This window comes from Scomber japonicus, chromosome 5, assembly GCF_027409825.1.
Source record: "Scomber japonicus isolate fScoJap1 chromosome 5, fScoJap1.pri, whole genome shotgun sequence".
Classification (NCBI taxonomy): Eukaryota; Metazoa; Chordata; class Actinopteri; order Scombriformes; family Scombridae; genus Scomber; species Scomber japonicus.
The window spans coordinates 10,746,249-10,771,682 of record NC_070582.1 but is presented as its reverse complement, the minus strand read 5'-3'; the positions used below and the strand labels follow the sequence as shown (position 1 = coordinate 10,771,682).

Sequence of the window (25,434 nt, the reverse complement as noted above, 5' to 3'; positions counted from 1 at the left end):
AATATTTAAATCACATTTCCAATTTGCAGCCCTTGAACAGCAGTTTAGAACGGGATGAGGAGGTTGAGGCTTAATGACAGCTTCTGCAGGGTTTATTGAAAGTGATGAATGCTCAGAAGAGGGGGATTGCTCAATGTGAATTCATGAATCTGAAAGAGATTATTTAAGCAGAGATCAATTTAAAAGTCCTACAGCTCAACGCTGATGTGATGTTTCAAGGGCACAAAAAAAAAATACTGAGTACGACCGAATGAAGAAAAAAAAAAAAAAAAAGACGTCCCTTCAACAGCCTGAAAAGCTCTTTTTGCCGCTGGAACAAATTAGCTCTCCAAATCTGATAATACTTCCATCCAAACCAGTTTCATCAGCAATATCAGGGCAAGGGGACACTACATGGCACACTAGAATGGAGAGACACTGTGCAGATATTGTGCTGTGCCTAATCTACCCGCTGTATATGCTGCTGCTGCATGTAAGAGGATAAAAAAACACGCCTTGATGTCCACCAAAGCAGCAGGGGTCAGAAAAATGAGGAACAATCAGGAAAGCCGTTATGCCTCACATTGAGTACAAATTTACAGCCAAACTGCGTCTAAACTGCAGGGACTATTAGCCGTCACTGAATGCAAACCCCTGAAGATAGCATTAAAGGCTCTACAAGACAGACTGGCATACAGCATTGCTATCAAAGGACCACAGAAACAGATCCCCTGTGTCGGAGGAAAAGAAAATACATCACTAATAAATGAACATGAGATACAAAGAAAAGGAAAAAAAAAAAATCGGGGACAAAAAGAACGAGGCGCGCACATTTTGTGTGAAAATCCTGGAGTCAAATGGAATAGCGAATGAGGAACTGCCGCTGCCGCTGTCCTGCAGGGGCAGGGCGGCTGTTTTTCTACAGCACATCCTCATTTCTGCCAGCACTCACTCATTTACTGATCTCATTAATATCCTTACTCTGAGGAGGAGAGACAGCAGCCGTGAAACAGCCTCCCCCCATCTCTCCTCCTCCCTCCATCCTCCCTGTGCCCGTTCCACTGGGTCCCCCCTCTTCCTCCCTCCTCCCTCTCCTCTCATCTCCGCCTCTCTGTAGTTCAGTAATTGGGCTCGGCTCATTGTTATTCAAAACCCTGTAGAACCAATTAGCTGTAGACCTCCTGACCCTGGGTTGCTATGTAATGGTGCAAGCTAAAGACTCTAAGTGAGGAAGCCAAGAGCAAAGGTTTTAAATTCCTTTAGTTCCTGATTAATAATCCTGTCAGGGCGATCAGAGACATTAAAGAGAGACTCTGGTTCGGCTCCTGCTTTTATGGCTTCTCCCTCATTTCTAGGCTGTCCATTAAAGCTTAATGATGCCGGGGGTCGCTCTCTCTCCTCTATCTTGTCAGATAAATGTACAGTTAACAGGATAATGAGGAATCCTGATCCTCCAGCAATATGGGACAAAGCAGCCCTGTGACCCCGCCGGGCGAAAAAGTAGGGCAGCTGCGGTGGAGGATGGACAGCAGAAGTTATGTGGTGGCGTGGATGGTGGACCGAGATGTCCGACTGGCCCCGGAGGACAGAGATGAAAGAGATGGGGCCGATAAAACCCGGGGTGCAAGGCAGAGATGAGAGGGATGCAGATAACACCTCATGCAACATAGATGAGGGAGGCTGAAGGTATAGCAGAGAGAGAGAGAGAGAGTGGTGGAAGCTGCTTAAACAGCCTGGTGAAACATGGGGGTTTTCTAGAAGACGAAGCACATGTTCAAAAACGTATTAATTTTGCATAGCAGATGAACATGTCGCACACTGAGGCTACATTTAAATACCAAACAACTCTCCAAGGATTAAAACAACATTCAGCATTTCAGGAAATACACTTATTTGGCTGTTTTGAAGAATATTAGATAAGATAAAATTGATGCCTCTAATATCTGTCAGTCAGATAAAGCTAAAGCTAGCAGTTATAGCTTAGCTTAAAAACAGGAAACAGGAGAATAGCTAGCCTGGCTCTGTTTAAAAGTAATAAAATTCACCTTATAGCAGCATAAGTGCCTTTATAAAGAGCCTGGCTAGCTGTTTCCCCTTGTTTCTAGTCTTTATGCTAAACTAAGCTAGCCTCCTGCGAGCTTTAGCCTAATTCTTTTTCCCCAAAAATGCCAAAACTTTTAAGTATTACTGCTGAACTATTTTTTTAATGGTAATTCAGCTCAAGTCAGATCTATTTTTAACCCCCAAAACATATCTATTATAAGTTTGTTTACTGTCTTTCTAGAGGTTAGATCCTGTTTTATAGAGCGAATAATTGTATTAAATCCTCATGAGGTACAAAATCCAAATCTGCCCATATAAGGCCACTGCCTTGTCTTGTTTGTGAATCATCTCTGTAGGCAATTACAATTTTTGTGAACCACAAGGGCCGGAGGATGCCAAGTTAACACCTGTTTTCTGAAACCTGTTTGGGGAAAAAGTTGTGGTGTTTGCATTCCTAGCGCCGAAGTGCTTATTTGGTTCAGTTCTTCAGGCTTGGCCGAGAGTTGTGGGAGGATTCACATGCGATGCTGTAAACACTGGCTGCTTCGAGCCCTCAGACACTGATGCATCGCCTCCCAGGCTGCTATAAATCCTTTTACAACAAACTCCATAAAGCTCTTTGGTGCCTAAATATTTATGGTTGCCTGAGTTTCCCTTGAGGGTTGTTTTCTGTCAAAGTACCAACAGCACTAAGTCATGTGGAGCGACTCCAGACATCTTATCTGGGAGTCAGGGTAAAGGGCCTGGTGGTCTGGACATCTCCACCAGAAGAGGAACACACAGGGAGGAAGGGGCCATTAATGAGTACTTTTCCCTCCATCACTTCTCCTCACCGTCTTGCTCTGTTAGCGGACTCAATTGACCCAGCAAACAAACATACCGGTGCATGACCTCTGCTGACCAGACAGACAAACAAACAAACTTTTCCGTGTCAAAACTACCAAAGCCCGTCTCCGTCAGGGAACACAAAGCAGTCGATGTAGGACAAACACGCTGGAAATATCAATGGAGACCAGACAATAACAGACACGACGGGCTGTAACTCGACCTGGCTGCTGTGTGACTCATAGATCGGAGGGGTCAAACGGTGTTATCACGGCAGCACATACAATCACTGTGTAGATATGAGACAGTAGCAGAGACGCTGGGTAAATACAGGTGTGCTGCAGGTGAGCTTCATAGGTGCATGCCTTCCTGAAACATGTTATTTTGCACATTGCAGTGGCGCTGTCAGCTGCTAAACACGGAGGCTCCTTGAAACAAGTGTCTCTAAAAAGCAGCAGTGGGCCTGATGAGTCCTCAAGCATCCTCCCAGTGCTGTGATTACTGACGTTTACCCTCTTTAATATGTGTAATTCCCATTTTCTCTGATTCATGAGTAAGAGCCCTCAGGGGGACCACACTAAGTGGCAGTCTGCCAAAGCCCTCCTACAGGAGAGACTCTAAGTCACTTTTCCCAGCAGTTACATTACAGTGTGACGCTCACAGGTTGTCTCACTCCACCTTTATTATTGTTATTTCCATCTCAGAGCAATGATGATAGCTTGATTATACAATGTGTAATGTTATGTGCTCTGCATGCAGGTGCAACAGTTTTAGTTCATGACTGGACACACCTATAAAAAGCACTGAAAAATAGTAACCTGATATATCACAAACATTGGATAATGTATCACAAACTGCTACTAATTGCAAGTCAGAGTCCGTATAATGAGCAGTGCTCAGTAAAGCCGGCCAAACTGACCGCAGAGGGCACTGAGACGGGTACTTTTCTAATCCTTTTTCCAATACAGTGGCATGTAGACTCAGTGTCATAAACACCTGCACACCAATCCAACATCCCTGCACAAATAATGTATATGTGAGGCTTGTAATGTTGATTTTTTTTGTCAGAGATGTGTTTCAACTGAGCAAAACATTTTTTCCCTTGAGCTAAAATAAACTAAAATTTTAAAATAGAAAAAGGAAAAAAAAAAACATGCACTCCATTTTCTGTGTGGGCTGAACTACCAAGGAGTCGACTCTGGTCATTTCTGAGGCTGCTGGGTTTGTTTTGTATTGTAATATTAAATATTTTATAATGTAAGGTATATATTATTTTACCTATCTTTTTTTGACTAAATTGTTAATGGCAGTGGTGGAAGAAGTGCTAAAGATACTCAGCTACAACTAAGAGTCCTAAATCTTACTTAAATATACAAGTAATGTCAGCAAAATGTACATTAAGTATAAACTGGTATGTGCATACAAGCAGCATTTTAATGATGCCAAGGTAGAGCTCATTTGAACGCCTTATATTATACTAGTCTATACTAGTCTAATTTATAAGAATGCACATTTTATCGATTGATCATGTTTTATGTATAGAATATTGGTCAGAAAAGTAAGTAGTAGCTCTAAACTGTGAAATAAATATAGTGGAATGAAAAGTATAATGTTTCCCTCTGAAATATCTTACATACTGTACACGCCTTATGTCAAATATTTGCAGCCTCAGTTACACAACTAACAGAAACTCAAAGACAAGTCAATACAATATTGGATTACCCCCTCTTCCTGGCAGGAGGTAGTCTTCATCTTCCCCAGCAGCAAGGATGTGAGAGGTAGTGGTTTCATTTAACGTCTAGTTAGTGTATTCTTTTCATCTCTGGGTTACAGAGTGTGCTACAGGCCAAACACAGAAGGCCCACTGTTGGAGAACAGCTACATGATGACAGACCCACCAAGAATGCTGCCCTGACCGCCATATGTAATACAGCACCAGAGTTCCCTTATTAAGGAGTGAAATAATTTCCACCAAAGTGGTTGGTGGTGCTGACAGCTCAGATTAATGGTCTTTGTAAAACAGCCAGAATAACAACTGCTCCTGCACGCATCGTGAAAACCAGTACGTTTGGCTGAGGGAAGCCTGCCAGCTCTACAAATTCATGCATATTTGGGTCTGTGAACATCTGCCAGCACAAATAATTTATGCTGTTCTCTCAGCTAAGGGGCAATGAATCCCCTCTGAAAAGTTTTCTCCAACTTCTACGGTAAGCCTGAGCAAACCCCCCCCCCCTCCTCCCTTCATCCCTCGCTTGCTGGTGTGAAGTGGTGCAGACACACGCTCCAACCACAGACCGGGCTGAACGAGGAGGATCCTGGAGCGTGTGGGAAAGTCCCAGGCACCACTTCAGTCGACCAAGAGCCAACTGTTTCCTGTCCCTCTCCAGGCCTCGGGGTTAGAGTGCGCTGTCAAGGCCATATCCATAACATCCTCCGTGCTGCAGCATGAATGGAGCCTTGCCTTGGGTGGGATCTCCGCAGTAGAAGTAGCAGCAGCAGCAGCAGCCCCAGACACAGAGCAGATATCTGCATGCACGCCTCACAGTTGGGGCCCTGTGGACATGTTCCTCCACTGGAGCGGTGAATATCTTATGAGCATCGTGGAGGTGGATCAAAACATTTGAGCTCACTGACACTACAGCGCTTCCAACAGCTCTGTACTTCTGCTCCAACACAATAGTATCAGGTGATTAAACATCTGAGGGGAGTCGTATTGATATTCAAAACGCCACCACCAACAGATGGCATATTAATCATTAATTGATTCTCTGCCATTTCTGTTTGATCTACAGCACAAAATTCTGGGCTAATTTAGCTCCACTCTGAGCTGCTACGATATGATAGCTAGACTATTTATGAGCACGGAGGGAACCTATCATTTTCCTCTAAATTCATAATAATACACGTCTCTCTGTTCCTGTAGTCAACAAACCCCCGTTGGACATGAAACCAGCTCATGTTCCATTATATCGGCTTGCAAATTAAATAACAACCGTCAAAATATTTGTGTCATTATACACCTGAAAACTAATTATAATGTGTAAGAAAAAAAAAAAGTACCTGGAAGTAAAAAAGAAAGTAGTAATTTAATAAATGAACACTTTGCCCTTTGACACACTCAGAAATGTGTGGGTGGAAAAAAACCTCTGATTAACTCTGCCAAAATGTGTATGCGTGCGAGTATCAGGCGAGGCAAAAAGCTGTCAAGGAACTCTCCTCCCCCCATCTCATTACTCCTCTCGTCTTCACCCCTCTTCTCCTCCCCAAGTCCGAAACTCCTTTTCCTTTCCTCTCCTCCGGCAGACTGGCAGGAGGTCAGCAACAGGCCAATGCCCGGCAGCCCCATCGGGGAGCTGCTGTCAACAAGCAGCAGCGATAGTTTGAACACTGAGGGCTGTGCTGAGGCGCGCCGAGGTCAGGAGGAATCACTCAACCCAGAACTTGACCAACAGCACAGTCGGAGAAGATGTAACTGTCACGGTCCGGGCCTCCTAACGAGATATCACCATTAGAAAAATCCTACAAATCTGAAGTGTGTGGCTGCCGGCTGAAACTGCCTGCTTCTAGAAAATGACATGTCTCAATTTCTTCACATTTATTTAATGCTATTTAATGGCTTTAAATTCAGATGTTAAGTTGAAATGCACAGTGTAACATTAAACAGGATTTTGTTACCTGGTTGACAACATACACAAGGATTAAAGCAAGAAAAAGCTTTGTGAGCCTGAAAAGTTGTCCATTAAGAAACGTGTAAAAAGAATTGAATTAAGAATTATGAGTTTAAAACTGCTCAATGCCTGAAATCAGGAATGTCTGAGAACATAGGCACTCAGTTGTTAGTATATCATTTATTATTAGTAAAAAAAAGCCCTGAAATTAATCCTCCCTGTGAACCCTGTGTTTTCTAGAAGTGCATTTTTACCTTTCGGCTCATTTTGAAGGTTATTTGAGTCTGCGTTTTGAATATTTAGTCTACAACATTAACATTCATGAAGGGTTAGGGATTCATGGCAGAGATTAGACTGAATGGGTCTTTTTTTTTTGCCAGGGGTGCCCAATAAACTGGCCACTGAATGAAGCTTCTCCTGCTGTCTGCTCTCAGCTTGACTGCTTATTTCTCAGCTAAGTCTGCCCTCTGCAGGTGAAAACGTGAAAAGAGTGCATCATGATTTAGACTGTGGAAACAGTTATTTTATAATTACATTTTTTTCTTTTTCTGTTAAAATAAACTGTTAATAAAATGTAGAAGAACAAGCTACACTCTGAGGGGAGTGTAACAACACACAAAGGCCAGTTATTACACATCATTTTACGTCACAGTGATGAAAAGTCCACAGATTTACAGTCCAAACCTTCTGGTCAAAGGTTATGAGAATCTCTGCTTGCATAATCTCCTGATTAGACAAGTTCCTCCTCAAACCTTTCCTATTAATCTCACTAACCATAACTGAGAAGACAATTTTACAAAAGTGGAAAAACAGAACAAAATTATGTAAGAAATACTGGTGAAAACTAAGAGAGATTCATATTTGGAGAAAAACATAGGTGATTCATCAAAAGACAAAATTCCCCCTCCTTACAATACCTGCAGATCTGATTTCTCCTCCAACTCTCAGCCCTCTGCTCCACCACCGACCGATACACCACATCCTAAAAACATATAAATAAACAGTTTTAACAGTGTGCAGAGACTTTATACTGCTTGGTTTTTAACTATGTGCTCTAATTATTTATTATAATAGGTTTTTAGGTTATTTAATTATTTATATTAGGGTCATCAAATGAAATGCCTCTAAACTGTAAAACCAATAATACACATACAATAATACATTATATTTCAATGGTAAAAAGCCAAATTCTGGGAAGGGGTCTCATCCCTCAAGAGAGGTGTCAAATGTTAAACGAGACCTCTGCCCTGCATTTATTCTGTGAAGGAGGGGTTTTTTTGTTTTTTTTAGCTTATCAGAAAATCTTAATTAACATAGAAGCAAATCCACATCGCAGAGGTGCAATCGTACCCAAACACTCAGGAGTGGATCAAAGCTGTGGGGAGACATGGGGGAATAGCAGATGAAAGCGGTACATATTAAGCTGTTTACTGAGGTGACATGAAAAAGGTGTTTTAGCTCAGTATTCAGCCTAATGAGGGAGAGAGAGAGACGCAGGGTTATCTTATTAGATATTCAGAGCTGCCAGTTCGCAGCCTTTTACATCCTTCCCTGACATCAAAAGAAAACTAAATTTTCTTGCAAGGTGATCTCTAATAATAGCGAGGTCCCACTAGATTAAATTAACATTTAACTCTTTCACTGACAGACACGTTTGCACTACAGGGCACTAAGTAGCTAAACTGTGGTCCCGACACACTTGTGTTAAAAGGTGTGTATTGTCAGTTGAGGACACTGGTTCCCAACCTGTGGATCGAGAACCCCATGAGAGGTCACAAGATGAATTTGAAGGGTTGCAAAACATATTTCTACCACACAAACTTTCTTTCTCTTGTAAATTACTGGATAAAAATAGACAGTTTCCATTTAAAAGGGTTTACATCACAAAAAAAAGGTTAGGCACTACTGCTCTGGAAAATGAATCTGAATGCCAGTCACTACTAATTATTTCTCAATCATCTACTAATTCTCACAAATTAGAGAGTTCTGCTTTATTAATTAAGTCCTTTGCCAGCTTGTAAAATACAACAAAACAAGCAGAATGTCTGAAAGAGAAGACAAATAACCTCACATAGTTCAGGCCAGACTCTCTAAATATACACTCAGATAAGATCAATATATATTAAATCTTATGAAGGTTTATGATTCTCACAAAATTCATCCTTAGATTCCTCAGATTATAAAACCTAAAACCACATCTGTGAGAGAAGAAAAGACATTATACAGGTTATCCTCAATTACAGTGAAAACACGAATAAGTGTACAGTGTACATTCAGTATATTACTAAAGCAGAAGTACGGACATATAATCAGCAAAATGGACTTGAATTATTGAGTATTTGTGTTTGTAGAATAAGCTGTTGGACAGTGTATCACAGACCTTTTACAGATGAACATTTAAGCAGTGTTTTAATGTTGCAGCTGGTCATGAAGAGGCTTGTTTTACTACTTTATATCCTGCTGGGTCGTTTAATTGAAAGCAATGCATCATATTTTACAAGTTCACAGACCACAAATCAGCCTGAAACACAATATTTAGCTTCTCTTCACTTTTTCGTGTTAAGCAAGAAACAAGAAAAAAATAAATTAACAGCAAAGAGATGAGGAGGAAGAAGCTCATATGTTTTAATATTAAAGTAACTCCCAAATGTAGGTGTTTTAATGAATGTAGAGGAGTAAAACATCCAATATTTGCAGCTCAAATATAGTTGAGAAGAAGTTTAAAGTAGCATAAAATACAACTTTTGATGTGAATTAAATATATTAGTATTTTGCAGCACTGCTCTGGAGAAAAAGGCTCCTCACACATACAATGAACCTGATGTGTAAATTGAGTAAAAGGTCCCAACATGCTCTGAAAGCCTCTTCTACGCCGCATTGAAAACAGATGGATCAAACAGTCCTTCCCCCCTTTTTTTTTTATTTGGACGGCTCTCTGTTATTGGAAAGAATTTCAGTAAGAATTACCAAATCTGGCCGCCTTTCAGGAAAACAAATGGACACAGATGTAGTTTTCCATTTTACAGGCTGTTTATGTCTTGCAAATTCCTTCTCCAGAAGAGCGGGGTATGTTCTTTCATGTTTTAATGGCTCCGAGTGACCGCAGCCCTTTGTGGCAAATGCACTTTTCCAATACTAATGACACGCAGTCACACAAGGCTCTGGCAGCAGTGTGCTACCAAGACTCCGTGCCCGCTGTGTAATTAGTCTACCACTAACTCCTAGTCTGGGGAAACATTCACAACCACATTAAACACTGGCGGTTTTTCACCTCAAAGAGCCTGTAGCAGAAGAATATGCTCTGAAGGAATCATATTGAGCACAAATGGCTTTCATCAGTCCGCTAAACTGATAACATTTGTTGTCACACAAAGAAAGGGGGGAGGGGGGCTTTTCAGCTGTCCCTGCAGGCACTCCTCTTGAGTTTAGGAAGCTGGAAGATTGGATGACAATGTTTTTATTGGCATCACATCTCCACAGTTAGTTAATCTCTCCCTAGAGTGACTGTCTCTTGTGCTCCTGTAAGAGAAAAAATATGACCCAAAGGGAAGCCAGAAGAAGTAAGAGTCGGTGACAAAACTCTAAAAACTTAACAGAACCTCGCAGAGTTATCGCTGCACGCCGTAAACTCGACGTTGCAACTGAGAGATGCTTTACAGCTGTTCTGAGCAGTCCTGCCATCTAGTGGCTCTCACACGACATTACGCCAACACTTGTTTCAGCTGTGTTAGAAGAATTGAGATATTTCACATTAAAAATACCACTCTGTTACATTTAAAAGTCCTGTATTTAATATCTTAATTATGTAGTACAAAAGGTATTAGCAGTAATATGTACTTTAAGTGTCAATAGTAATGTTGTATTAAAGTGTACGCAGCATTTTAATGGTGTAGCTAGTTGAGATGGAGCTGATTTAACTACTTTATACTGTTGGTGGTTTTTTATGTGACCAAGCATCACATTTTATAAGATGATCATTACACCAGCAATTTCTCAGCAGTGGAAGAAGTATTGAGATCTTTTACTTGAGCAAAAGTTGCACAATTTAATGAAATTGGCAGTAAAAATACTACTCTGCTACAATTAAAAGTCCTGCATTTAACATTTTAATTATGTAGAAGTACAAATTCTTAGCAGTAATTTGTACTTTAAGTGTCAAAAGTAGTTTTGTATTACATTTTAAGGGTGTAGCTAGTTGAGATGGAGCTGATTTGGATTAATGTACACTGTTGGTTGGGAGACAACCTTAAATCTTAAATCTGTAAAATAAATATAGGCGTAGAAGCATGAAATAGTGTGAAACTGAAATACTCAAGTATATTTTAAAAGTACTTGAGTATTTTAAATCACTTTTTACGACACATAAAAAGAGTAAAGGCTCATTTGCTCTGATATATAAAACAGAACCGCATATAAGCTAAAAAATTCTCTGTTAAATCATGTCTGTGATCGTCCCCGCAGAGCGATAAACTCAGGGCAGTGAGGACATTTCTGATCCCTGATCCAGGTGGCTCCTGCAGACCTGTCTGAAGTGAGTCCTTTTAGTTTGGCAGAGCAGATCAGACTCACGGGGAGCGAAAAAACCCTGCTGAAACCATCACTCAGACCCGAGCCAGCCTCATTAGCCGAGACTGTATCATGCATATGTCTCTCTCATCTGCGGGGTAACGACAGCACTAAGGGATCTGTGTCACCGGGGTCACATGAAAGCCCCTCATACCAGAGGAAGGGGCCTCTCGATGACCCGGCGAATGTGAAGTGTTAATCGGCCTCGGTGAGACGGAGCCAAGAAAGAAGCAGGCAGCGAGGGTGTCTCTGAACGGATTTGCAGAGCAGACCTGCGTGCGTGTCAGTCTTTCTGATGGGCTGTTAAAAGCCATCGGGGTGCTGTGATCTGAGAGCACACTCCAGTGAAAACCCCATCTGGTCCTGGTTAAGTCTGGGGGGAAATTGGATTAAAGAAATTGTTCTTGAAACGCTCTGAATTGTTCTTGTCATAACAACTGCGAGCAGCTGACACAGGCGAAACCACAAATCAGTCTGAAACTAATATTTAGCTTCTCTTTTTCATGTCGGCCTAAGTCACAACAGCGCAAAAAAGAAGACGGCCGGAGGGGATTCTGTTAAACATATTTCAGAGCAGAGAGGTGAGAGAAGAAAAAGAAAAAGAAAAAGAGAGGGTCTGGCCTGGCTTCAATAGCCTATTACGTTTCTTTCCTCTAACAAAATATCCACACCACTGCTCCACATGCTTTCTATCACCGGGGATGTTATTCCTTCCATCACTGGCAGCAGCAGAGCCTCGTTTGCTAAATCCAAACCATCAAGAGCAGAAAAAAAACTGGAAAACCATGTGAGCTAATATAAAAGGGAAAAAGCTGACAGGTGTCTATGTAACCCCCCACCCTTATCCCTCCAACACCAAAAAAAAAACCCACCACTTTGCTGAAAATTATTATTTAAGTGGAGTAATACAAGCTTTAATGCAGAACTACAGCAGGCCCAAGAATGTGTCTTTTAAGTGTTTAAATTAAGTCCACGTGTCCAATTCATATTAAGTGAGTCATAATTTACATTTATTTATTTTTCTTTTATCTAATCAGAGTCTTGGCTGCACTCACTAAGCCATAATTAGCTGAAATAAAGCAGGCTGCAGTCCGCCTGTTAAAACGTTCAAGATTAAATAAACAGTTGATGTGAGCAGACAGCTTGGAGGACTTATCGAATACTCCTTTACCCCCTCTTTATGGGCATCAGAGTGGACGGGCAGCTCGAGGGTTAGGGTTATTAAGAGGAGAAAATTGTTAAAACCACGACAACTATTAAAACGCCGATTTGAAGTTACATGTTAATGTTTAAAGCCTCTACATGCATGGTCCTACACACACAGCTGTTACCACTTAAGTTGCCTGATTACAGCTCTTCTCAGGACTGTGTGAGCGGGTCACGTTTAACACAAAATACACAAATAAATTGTCTTTAATCGACAGCGAGGCGGTAACACCCTTGACGTCACTCTCTCAAGGGTTCACTTTATATCAGACTCTCCACTGATAGACCCACAGCTAGGGCCCGACTGATACAGGGGCTGATGCCGAGGCCGATATTAGAGAGTGTGGTTATCGAACTGTTGTGACAAAGATATGTAATGGAAACGTGGTATTTTACAATTTAACTATATTTATTGTATAACATAACTTAAACACTAAACTTCACTGGGAATTTAATAATTATGACTATAAATAATAAAACAAATACAACAAAAAAACATATATGTGGGTCAGTGACAAATAAAGGTTGGCAACAAAAACAATTCAAAAATAGTTTTAAAAGCAGCTTTGTTAATATGTATATTTTCTGTTTTTGTTGGTTTTATGTCATTTGAAATGGCATTTGCAACTTTTTACTTAACTAAAAGTAAGACTGAATGCTCCAGAAAATGTCAAATGATGTAACCACTAAAGTATGACAAATATTGAATATTTCATCCAAAGAAAAACTGGTTACACCAATTGGACACTGGGTTGCATCACATCATTGACCCCTGTACACATTAAAAATGAATTAAGAAAAAAGGATACATGCATAATGCCTATATCAATTAAAAACAATATCGGTGCATACATACATGGCGTAATTGATAAATCTGTGATGCAGTAGGTCAATATTATTGGTTAACCGATATATCGGTCTGGCTCAACTCACAGCTATCCCCTATAAAGCAACAGCAAGTAGCACTCCTGATGCTCCTCCTGAACTTAAATTTTACACATTAAACTAGGACTGTAAATGATATTAGATGATATAAGAAAACTTGTGTCAGCAACAGTCCAAAACTGTGCGATACAGTGGGACAAAAAAAGAATCACAGTATATCATACTACATATTAATTACCATACTGTAAATTGGGATGTTTAAGTATCAGTACTGGAACTATTTCAAAAATAGCTGTCCCCATTTGTCACTTAGACATGAAATTATATGAAAATAGGATGCAGGTTGAAAAATACCAAAGTTTCTCTTTAACTCCAATCATATGGTTTCTACTCTACTCATTTTGTCTTTTTAAAACAATTTTAACATAAATCCTCATCCGGGATTAACAAATCAATCCTCAAACTGCATTCAAAGAGCCAAATTAGCTGGATGAGAATTCACAGGATTATTTTAATCTGATAACATTATATTAGCCCGAAATAAAGAGGCTGATTAAAGCTACATTAAAACTGAAAACATCTGTGTGGCTTCGCAGGCCTTTTAATTAATATATAAAGAATACACACTGATGGTAGCATAATTAAATATTTTTATATTGGAGTGCTCTTTATAAGTGTGTACCATATTCTTCTTCTCTCCTTTAATCAGTTTGTTAGATTATTTTTGTCATTAACTGCCATTTTTGTGCTGTTTTCCACTTCATATAGATTTGTTTTAAACTTTAATTTTTTTTATTCCAGATAAGGATTAGTAAAGGGAATGTTTTATTCATGTATTATTCTGGCTCTAACAGGTTATTCTCTTTTATTTCATTACCACTCACTGTGTTTGAACGGGTTGGTTCTTATGATTTCATTTTTAATTTAATCTGCATTTACTGAAATTAACTTTTTGAAATGTGTCATTTATTCTGCTTTTAAAAGGTTTAAACATCAAGTGGCTTTTTGCATTTTTAATGTTTATCCCAATTCTCATTAGATTTTTTTCAGCACTCAATTAGTTTTTTTAATTTAATGAGCATTTATTGAAATACTGCTCTCATTAGTTTTGTACTCTATTAATATTTTTTCAGTTAACCCAGGGTTTATTATGTGATCTATAAATAATACAGGAACAAAAACTGTCTGTATACTGTTTCTCCTTTAAGTAACGGGAATTTTGCAAATTTACTTATAATTTAAGCCTAAAAGACTGAATGACAAAAGTGAACATCTTTGAAATTTAAAGTCATTTTGAGTAATTTGCTCATAATGAACTCAAGTCTCTCACAATCCTAACCAAATACACTAGACTTTGTGCTAAAAGCCTTCTTACATGTTTCTCTCACAGACTGGTTACAAGTGCAGCACCCACTGTTTTGTGGACATGCTTTTTTTTTTTTTGAAAACATGGATTTATTGTAATACATCCATCGTTTTGAAACTTCGACTTAAGCATTTTGATGTCGCCACCTTGAACTTTTGGAGCCAAAAGTGAAGTAGACAAGAGGGTGCCGCTTAGCTGCTAGCTTGCTTAGCACGATGCTTTTACGGTCTTTTACGGCTGATAACGCTAATGCTATAGCTATACAGTCTATGGCTAACAGTCGGTAACGAAAAGCAGGCTTAAAATCATTAAAACAAAATGTTCTTACCGGGGGGAAAAAACTGAACGTCCAAATCCTTTGAGGGTCTTTTAGTACAACCACACACTGAACAAAACTTTTTAGGCGACCAAAATGTTGCAATTAACTTTCATGGACCGAAAACACACTGAGAAATAATGGCAGCTTAAGTTACGTCTAGGTCACTCTGTGAATCTCGAGTAACGTTGTCGCCATGGTAACAACTTGTCCATAAATGTGTATGCCCTGATTTATTGACAAAATTAAATTAAATGGGACGATAATTTACAAGATGATAACCGTGCTGTATTGAAAAAGACTTGAAACTAGTGATTGAGATAATAAACTCATTAAGGGAGTGTTTACTGAGGTAATAAATCAAGGAAGAAGTAGAGACATGTTCTCATAAACATACGGTCTTCACTCTGTGGATCTGGGGTAACCTTGTCGTCATGGTAACGACTTCCCTACTTTGTCGTCGAAGAAGACGTTAAATAAGTGATTGAGATCTTACATTTACATAAACATACTGACTTATTTTTAGTACACTTATTTGGACATTGCCCATTTGTGAAGATATTCTAATAAAATCTTTTTATTGTATACTGATGAAAGTTTTATGTCAATTTGGAAGAATGTACCTATTGTTTGGTCTCATGGAAAATAACACACAATTCTCATTAGTGCATGATAAATCTTATATAATAGCCAAATTCCATATCCATAAATGTATATTTACAGGTAAGAAACCCATGCTTTACTGCATTTAGCAATGAGATCAAACAATACATTCATCTAATACTTCCTAAAACCAAAAGTAATTACAACTGTGACACACTGTGCCATGTTAAAAATCTTAGTATAGATCCTCCTAGCATTAATTTAGTTGTAATGTGTACATTTTAAATATTTACAATTACTTTTCTTTGGATGTACCCAGAATGTATACAGTTTTGTAGGTAATGTACATATAAACGTTTTTTAATTACTGTTTTTGTCAAAGGAAAGAGGAAAAAAACCTGACTTCCTTTTGCAGCCAGTGATGTCAGCCCCCTGCTGGCCATTAGAGAGAATACAGGTTTAGGGTTTCTCTGCATTGGCTTCACTTTTCAGGCCCTGAGCTACCCACTTGGTTATCCTCCAGTGTCGTTAAAGCTAATCTGTGTAATTTAAAAGATCTTAAAAACCACCAACTCTTGTTAATAGAAAATGCATCTGAAGGGATTTAAGTATTTCTCAACAACAGAGCATTAAAACCCAGGAAAGTCCAATATGTTCAAGTTAGGACAATCTACAGCAGGCATGAACACAACCATCGTAAATCAGCTTCAAACCAAAGAGAGAATGAAAGACTTTTATTAGAAAATGACGACAGCCAACAACACAAGTTTAGCCAGCATCTGAACCAAAAAAGAAACAAAACAAAAAACAAAAAAATGAAATGATGAAATTCCTTTTTCAAAAGATCTTGGTGAACACCGGGAAAAACGGATATCATAGAAACTAAAAAGTGGTACTCAAAAACATACCAATACAGGAAGAAAGTACTCAACAGCTTTCCACATGAAAGAAAATGAATTTGTCCGAGATTAGTGTGACATCTTGCTCTGATTCTTCCTTGATAATCGTCAGATCTCGCACAATCCGTTCTCTGAAGGCTTTTTGTGAGATCGCATCCTTCCGAGTGGGTAAGAATGTCATCTCCAAACTCACAAAGGCTTCAGATCATGAAATTAAAAAAACCTTAAACTGCCTTGCGGTGGTACTCTGGGGGGGCAACTTCATAGTCACTTGCATTGAAGAGCGATGCAGAGTTCTTTACAAGATACCTGCAAGGGAGCAACATCTCCGTTATTTTCTGCTGCAGACGAGCCAATATGAGCTTTATTAAAAAGATTTATGAATACTCACTTGAGAAAATCTTGTAGATAACTGAGCAGCAGCGCAAGGCTCTTCTCATCCAGGGGAGTGTATGCCAGCATGGCTCCGATTCTCACTTTCAAGAGGCAAAGAAAGAGGTGCAGAATTTTACACACTACATGAGCTCTTACCTCCTCTTCATTTATAAAAGCTCTACAAGTACTTCAATATTTCTGCTTTATAGAACACCTCAAGGAGGTAATTCAAGTATTTCAGCAGGTCAGGGCACAGGTCAGACTTATATTAAGAAGAATACAGATCTGTACAACAGGCTGTAATCTAATGTTGATGTGCACTTCTGCCTAGTGAAAAGTATTCAGTTTTTTCATGTACAAGAGGATAAAAAATAGAAAGTCAGGAAGCTTGTATGACAACTTTTGTGCACCAATTCATAGATTTTCTGTCTGTACTGCACAGTCTACAGTCTAATGATGCCTTTTGATGCCTCTGTATCACCAACATAAGCAAGCCAGACCATCAGTGACTGTGTAGTCATTCTAATAGTTTTTCTTTCTGTAGCTTCCAAAACTAATCTACGCGCTAGCCAACATCTTCACGAGCCGGTGCTGGTCATTCTGAGAAAACACTACCACTTTTGTCTACAGGGGGCGTTAAAATCAACACAAAAATGAAAGTTCCTTGTAATAACTTTACATTTTTGAAAAAAAATTACAATCCCATTCATTACAGTCAGATATCTTTTAAAGGTAATAGACATTTTTTATATATTTGCACCATGTGTAAAGAGGCGGACATCTCTTCAAAGATTTAGTATTTTCTGCTGATAATGTTCAATGTTAAAGTTTTGTTAGCACTTAATGTCCCCCTATTTAGCAGTATATAACCTGTTAATAAATGGTTTATAACATTATAATGTAGTTGTAAGCAGATATAAGCATTTATTAATATATTTGTCAAAACTATAACTCCTCCTGTGGGCATCCATAAGTAGAAGCACTTATATAAAACAGATAAAATATGTCTTGAGAGGAAAATGTATAATTGTACATTAACACAGTCTGTTTTTACTGCATTACATAAACTGCAAAACATAAAACATGTATTAAATGTGTATTATAAAATCAAAATAGAGGCACCTGGGTAAATTTTACCAATATTGCAACTCATCATGTTTCACTAGTTTGCTCCTTTCATTCCACCTTATAAATTTGATTTGTCTCTTGCTCTGTTGCTACATATCCGTCACCTCTTTTCTGTCCTCTCTTGGCAGCTGCTGACATTTTAAGCTCAGCCACTTGGATGCTGTTCTCCTTGATAATAAACAATACAACTGTGTGATGTTGTGTGAGTGTTTTGTTTTTATACCAAAGAGTCTTAGTAGATGAGGAGCGCCGTAGATCTGAGACATAGACGTGTCGGGGTGGTTGGCCAGGATGTCTGCGTACTGCGGCCTCTCAAATTTATAGAGAAGTTGTGTTCCCAGCATGACGTTGAAATATTCCCGGATACCAGCGACGACCTCGTTCACAGCAAACTCCCTGAGCAGTGACAAAGCAAAGATCAATGAGAAATAGAGCTTGGGGGGGAAACAACAGCTCCATGTGCATCTTTCTGAATGAGTGTTCTTAATAAAGCTGATACTGACTCTGAAATACATGTTTATAACTAGCAAATCATCTTATCATATACAACAGGCATCTGATTGTGAAAAAATCTAAAATGTATCTTACTTGCTGTCAGAGTTTCCTCTCGATTTCTTGTAGTTTGCATAATCTTCAAGGACTGTATCAACGTTCTTTTTGGCAGGTAGGTGGAATAGCTGAAAACAGAACAAATCACTCAACAAATGTTGGAAATATTGTTGCATGAATCCATCCTACAAAAAATTTAAAATAAATCTTTTTGGTGATGTAAAAGGTTAAATTAATTCACCAACCTGTTTTTGCCGCGTGATCAGGTCCCAGTCATCCACAAGCCATGGTTTCAGCTCCTCAGGGATTTTTACTTTAACCTCCACCCGATTGATGAAGGTCTCCTCCTGCACAGAAAGGAACAGATTTAAGAAATAAGCACAACTCAGTATTATTTGATATTAATAGACACATCCCATCTATTATTAGTTAAAAAACAAAAAGAAAACAGATTCATGAACTCACACTTTCAACAGTTGGATCAACACGAGCCCTCTTCTTTCGTGGAGGGTGGGTTGGGTCTCCTCCTGAACTCGTCCCTTCTCCTGCACCAGGAGCTGCACAGACAGGAACACAATCAACTGTCATTTAAGTTATATCAGGATTAAAAGACAAAACAGGTAACCAGTGACTCAGTTTGGTTAAAAAGTGTCTACAGGTCCTGAGGAGAACTACAGTGCATGTGAAAAAACATTTTATGGCTCCAGAGGAAGTCTGATGAACTTCCTTATATCAAGTTGCACTTTGAGTAATTTAGGCACCAGGTTTTGACAAGGAAGAAAAATGCATGGCATATCTCTGGTTCTGTTGAATCTATTTTGATTACTTTCATCTTTAACTGTCTACTCTGAGTGCGACAAGTACAGGACAGCAATGTTAAATTAGTGGAGTGCTCTTGAATACGCAGCATATACTTACTCTTCTGTTTGTTCTTTTTGGTTTTCCTACAGGAGGAAAAGAAAATTACAAGTGTTAAAAAAAACAGGAAATAGGTTTAACACCTCTGAAAATATTTGACAGGAAACACGACAACAGGTGACATGTAGAAAACATGACTAAGGCTGCAGAAAAGTGAGTGCACAGAAGAGCAACCGACTTGCACTCACACATCGTTTTTCTGCGATGCAGCAGGTATCTTCTTATTCGGCGCAGCACCCCTCATTCTTCCTTCTACATAATGGTCTCTGAAATAAGAAAAGACACACCAATAGAGTTTAGTTGCTCTGGTCATTTAGAAATATATAATTAATATTAAAATCAGTTTGTTCTGAGAGTGAACAGAAACTTAGTACTTCTGCAAACCTGTGATCTTTATCTTATGGTTATCTTATCCTGCATGTAAACATCCTGCTCTGCTCTGTGTGACTGTTTTGTCTTGATTTCTGAATATTAAAATATTGCACACAAAAAGTTAAACATTTATCTACTATGTCAATTCACAATACTCTTCTTTAAAGTTGTAGATTATGTGTAGGTGTACTCCTTATTTCTGTGTCTGTGTTCTTCTACACACCTGTCTACCAGGTACATATAAGATGATATTAATATGATGATGATACCTGTTTGTAATAATGATTTGTCTGCAGTCTGATTAATGACCAGTTTGTTTTTCTGACTTTTGGTGTGGATGCTGGTCACTGAATTCATGCTGGCCTTCACACAACACTCACATTAAAAAGAGAAAATGTACTCACTGATTGGCCCTCTGAAGCTCTTTCTGTTTCTGCAGATTACTGTCCACATACTTAAGCACCCGGCTTTCAGGAACCCATTCGTCCCAACTGGAAGAGAAAACGTGAAGAAAGGAATTATGGATTTGTGCAATCTTTACTGTACAAATATGAAATATAAAAATAAACCAAAACTTACTTTTTATTCCAACCGCTATAATGAATGAAGTATTTGATTTGTTTGTCCTTGATGTTTATCTTAACACACTGCAAAGAGACACGATGCACTGTCAAAACACGTTTCTGTCAGCGACACAGACAAGGATCACATGATCAAAGAGACAGGTTAACTAGTCAGCTTACCTTAGCTTCGTAGAGCAATGGCCCATGAAAACACAGCACTCTTTCACCTGAACAATTCATCAATAAAAAAAGAAAAGGTCAGCATGAGATCAGTCCAAGTACAACTAAATCAAACTGTGAAGCCAAAAAAAACATTCTTGAACATCCTGCATATCAGCAACAAACATTAAGCTCTCTCAGACAGCTAATTTTTAAAAAAGTATCATAAGAATTACAATACTGTGCAAAAGTTTTAGGCACTATAAATATTTAGATTCTTATCCCATCAGGGAGGCGTCTGGCGGGTCCCAAATTTATTCTGCAGCATGACAACAACCCTAAACATGCAGCCAAAGTCATAAAGAACTATGTAAAGCCACAAGAAGCACAAGGAGTCCTGCAGCAGATGGTTTGGCCCCCACAGAGCCCTGATCTCAACATCATGGAGTCAGTCTGGGATTACTGAGACGCTCAAATCCGCAGAAGAAGAACTGCGGCAACTGAAAAACTGTGTGCAGGTTTGCAGAGGAGAGCTGCTGCTGTTTTAAAGGAAAAGCTCACATCAAATACTGATTCCATTTAAGCTTCTTCTGTTTACTGAACTTTGTATAAAGTTAATTCATGAATAACAACTATGCATGACATTATTTTTTAAAGCATCCTCACTTTATTTTTACTGCCTTTTGCCCAGTCCTGCACTTCACAGGGTTGTGGTGACACCTGACTTAACTTATCATTAAATTAAAGATGCAAAATAAAAAGACACTGATAATTGTTATCATGTCACTAATGACATTAAATTGCAATGGTGGAACTAAGTACATTCACTGTACTACACAGTACATTACTGTAGTGTTTGTGCAGTGTGGTGGTATTGTTTCTTTCAATTAAAGTACCCCTCCAATCAAAAATGTGCTTTTCTTCTTGTTACTTCAGTTGAGTGTTTGAGCTTCACTGTGCAGAATGATGTATGTGTTGAGTCTGACACTAGACGTCTGTGCTCACATTTTCAGCTCAGAGTGAAGAGTTTTCTTTGCGTTCACAGAAATTTTGAGCTCAAGGCAAATACATAAAAGTATGATTTGTGACATCACAACTATTTTGGAGCCAGTATGCAACTTTAAAAAGGTGTAATGTGGAAAAATAATGTGGAAAGTGAAGGAGAAGGAGCAGAATGTCAATTTGAGAATTTCTAACCAGGTAATTTAACTTTTTTGAATTAGACACTTTTTTATTCAAATCAGATGATTTAAAAAAAAACATGACTTGAGGGTATTTTTAAGTAAAGGATTTGAATTGAATTATTCTTCCTCAAGTGAGCAAGCCTACAGATATATTCTAGTACATAGTTTTTTACATAATTCACTTAGTGCTCAGGTAGCGTTCTAGGTTTCAAAATATTTTTCAATGACATTTAAGTAAGGCTGTTTTGGTCATAACTCAGTATCACTTATTATAGACAACAGAAAGACAGATAATTAACTGAGTGAGAACAGAGGGAGGGCTGTGACAGCAAGGAGTTGACGCTGAAGTTAGTTTCTGATTCAGAATTAAGGGAAAAGTTAAGGGAAACATCAATACTTTTGTCAGCAGCTGATTCTCTTATTTTTAACCACTTACCCTTGAGGAAAAAGTGCTAAACATCATAGCAAAAGCCTTAAAGCTGTTTAAACATACTTTAACTGTTGTGAAACCTTTACTTTGCTAGAATAAATTAATTAAGTTTGATTTTACTGCTTTCTTCCCCATCCAGACCACATTTTTTTTCAGTTTTCATAAGCAAAATGCAGGTTTCACAAATCTAAACGTGGGTTTAAATAGCGGTAAGACTTTTACAACACTTTCCACAAAACAAAGTGATGAAAAAAGGAGGATCAGCCTTAAAGTGCCTTTAAGCTTCCCTTAACTTCCCCCTTAACTCTGAATCGAAAGCGAACTTCAGCCCCTAACGCTGCATGAATGAAGCTAACATCACTGAGGATTAATCATGACCTTCTATGGTGTCTTATTGCCAATATTACACTATACTGTGGAGGAAAGCCTGATTGCATGACTTAAGTAACGAATAAAGAGGACAAGGGCTTATTCTGTGTGCATAACAACAACAATGAAAGCTAGCAGTTAGCATTTCGGCGGCTAAGACAGTGAGCTAACGACGTGCAGCTTTCCGGCGGCTGCAAACATCGTCCTCCTCTCTCACATCTGTTACAACAGAAAGACACACCGCTTCTTACCTTCTTGAAATTTAGGTTTCGGGTCCTGTTTCGGCGCCATTCACGGATTAAACTATCAAAATATGGGAAAAATCGCCAGCTCCCATTCCAGTCTGAAACGGCGCCGCTCTCTAAAAACGTCATGACCGACGCGGTGACGCAATCACGCCGGGACCAAGCATGCGCCTGAAAAAAAGAGAAAAAAAGATTAAACAAAATATAAAATAATATCAATATTTGGACATATTTCCCTTTTAATTTCTATGTTGAATGCAAACATTGAGTGGTTATTTGATTTTCGTTTCAAAATATAAAAGATTAAATTGAAATACGAGCTGTTTTTTTTCTTTTTCGTGGTCAAAAGGGGATGACCAGAATTGTTTTAATGGTTTAATTTTTCTTTCATATTTAGAATAATAACAAAATAAAATCACTTGCAAACACACAATGCCCAGGGGTCCGCTCCATAAAGCAAGCTCAGAAAAGTGGCGCTCATTGTCGAACACCTGACTTGAATGAGGCCAATCCACGTTCATGCAATCAAACTAATTCAAGACAGGCTCAAGTATTCAGACTAATTGCGTGTGCACGACATTCACATGCAGCCCATGACGTCGAACACAGATCTAACGGATTCACAATGACACAATCCACCACAAAAGAGCCACAGAGCAGCAGCAGTGTCCAGCACACACTTCTGCTGAAGACATAGGCTATGAAGAATTTAAACATATGATCACAAAAAACGTGAAATAAAATCCCAGAGAAAGGCTGGCAGGAAATTGCTGATCGATTGAGTGGGTCTGATCTGTCTCTGAAGGTGTGCTCTTGTTGCAGTGCCCTGTGCAGCTCTGTCATATACAAGCTCTTCAATCAAGGGTTGAGACATGCATCCACTAAACACGTTTTAGTTGACTTTTTAGACATTATTTTAAATGTACTAATCAATAATCAATACCTTTAAAACTGTGCATCCTACCAGTTAAAGACATGGGTTTAAATAATTACATCTCTTGTCCAAATATTTTTGCAGTTGTTCAATATTTATGAGGCTGTTATTCTGTCAGGCCTCAATGATCAATATTATGAACACACACACAGAGACACAAATACATACATATAATTAAGTTGACTATGTAGGCTACTCGACTATATGGGCTATGTATGAATGTATGAGTATTAAGTTGACTATATATATGTGTGTATATTTATATGATTAGGTTATTATTAAGTCGACTTTATGTGAACTTTTCTTTTTAAATTATGGTGATTAATGAAGCCATATAATATGTTAAATCATCTCTTTTCTTTCAGGATAAGCAGCATAAGTTGCCGTGGTAACTGAGCTTGAACTATGCCGAGCTTGCTTAACTGCTGAAACGGTCTTACAGGTAGACAAGAGAAATGCTGCAGGTGGCGCCAAATCATGAACACATTAAAAACAAACCCGCTTCCTAACCCAACAGATGTTGTGCATGTTGCTCACTGTTAACTGGTACAACTAAATGTAATGGAGCCATCATTAATGTCATTAGTTACACCTGTGGGTTTCCTGCTGTGATGCATTTAAGATCTACGGTCTGTTGTGGAGCCTGGAGGGTGCCACCAGAATGATCATTATTTATTATTATGATCAATTAATAAATTGATGTCATAACTGTTCTTTTAAATTGATTCGTTCATTTGCATTTAAATTAATATTACATTCAAAGTCATTATGAAATGATCAGTAAATTAATTATTTATTTCTTGATCAAATCTAAGAACTAATAAATGCATTGTGAAAAGGACTCACAATTGCATAAAATTAGTTGTAAGAAATTGTATTGTACATTTTATTCTCAAGTATGTCCTCAAATACAGAGCAGCAGTAGGAGCTCTGATTGGCAGCTGGCTCGCTTTTGACCAGACTTACAAAAAAAAAAAAAAAGTTTAACTGATGGGACTTTTTGAGAGCAGGACTTTTGAGTTGTCATAGCAGGAAAATAACAAGCGTTACTTATAACAATAACATTGGCCTCATTTCATTCAAGTGTCCCAGTAAGTCATGACAGTGTCACAGTGAGTCAGCATGAACACCAGGACCCTGAAACTGAAGCAGCTTAGGTTTATTATTTATACCTGTGCTTTTCCTACTGAGACATGTCTTCTAAAGGCTTATATATTTTTAAATTGTGTATTTATATAATTATTCTTGAGGCACACTGCAGGATCCACACTGCATCTTTAAGGTCACTAACAACCTCATCACTCTCACAAAGCCTTGCAGGGAGAGAAAGAGTCTGAGGAAAGGAGGTTAAACTTCCTCACTGCTTTTGCCATGATTAGCCTAAACTGTAATAAATTAAACAGGGTTTAGTTGATATGAATTAAAAGGGTGCTTAAATAATTAAGGATACTTGTCAGATGCCACAATATGTCAGAGATGTGAAAATGAATCATCATTCAATCACAATTTCCAGAGTTCAAATCCTCAGATGTTTTGTTTTTTCTCTGACCAACAGATAGAGATTCATGTTATAACATTGAATGAACAAAGAAACACAACACATCCTCACATTCCTGAGGACATTCCCAGAGGATGGTTGGAGTTTTTGCTTTAACAAATTAAACAATTAATCTATTATCAAAATAGTTGCCAATCAATTTTCTGTCAATCGACCTTGTAGCAGCCCCCCGTTCTGATTCTGTATCTCTGTTATCTGTTGTTAAATGCCAAATTAAATTTTTTTGTTTAGTATTTTCATATCAGAATCACCCTGCTGTGTCTTCCTGTAAAACATTTTCAATTAAAAAAACCT

At 38.5% G+C, this 25,434-nt stretch overlaps 1 protein-coding gene across 1 annotated transcript; it reads right to left on the bottom strand.

Moving 5' to 3' along the window:
* Positions 1 to 16,163: 16,163 nt before the first annotated feature.
* Positions 16,164 to 22,766, bottom strand: morf4l1 (mortality factor 4 like 1). Its single transcript, XM_053318996.1, has 12 exons — positions 22,655 to 22,766; positions 20,442 to 20,488; positions 20,278 to 20,345; positions 20,103 to 20,189; positions 19,515 to 19,592; positions 19,327 to 19,352; positions 18,874 to 18,965; positions 18,654 to 18,755; positions 18,448 to 18,536; positions 18,083 to 18,255; positions 16,748 to 16,832; positions 16,164 to 16,665 (listed from the first exon to the last, which is right to left on the bottom strand). Exons 1-12 carry the CDS (start codon positions 22,692 to 22,694, stop codon positions 16,581 to 16,583), a joined length of 972 nt encoding a protein of 323 aa, XP_053174971.1. The 5' UTR covers positions 22,695 to 22,766; the 3' UTR covers positions 16,164 to 16,580.
* Between the last annotated feature and the right edge of the window lie 2,668 nt (positions 22,767 to 25,434).

Bases quoted from the DNA above. Each gene is read 5' to 3' on its own strand.
- morf4l1 (XM_053318996.1), bottom strand. From the start codon at position 22,694: ATGGCGCCGAAACAGGACCCGAAACCTAAATTTCAAGAAG. The intron at 19,593-20,102 runs GTGAGTACATTT...TTCTTATTTCAG, and splicing joins GAGCTTCAGAGGGCCAATCA to AGACCATTATGTAGAAGGAA. The intron at 18,756-18,873 runs GTGAGTTCATGA...CTTTCTGTGCAG, and splicing joins TTGATCCAACTGTTGAAAGT to GAGGAGACCTTCATCAATCG.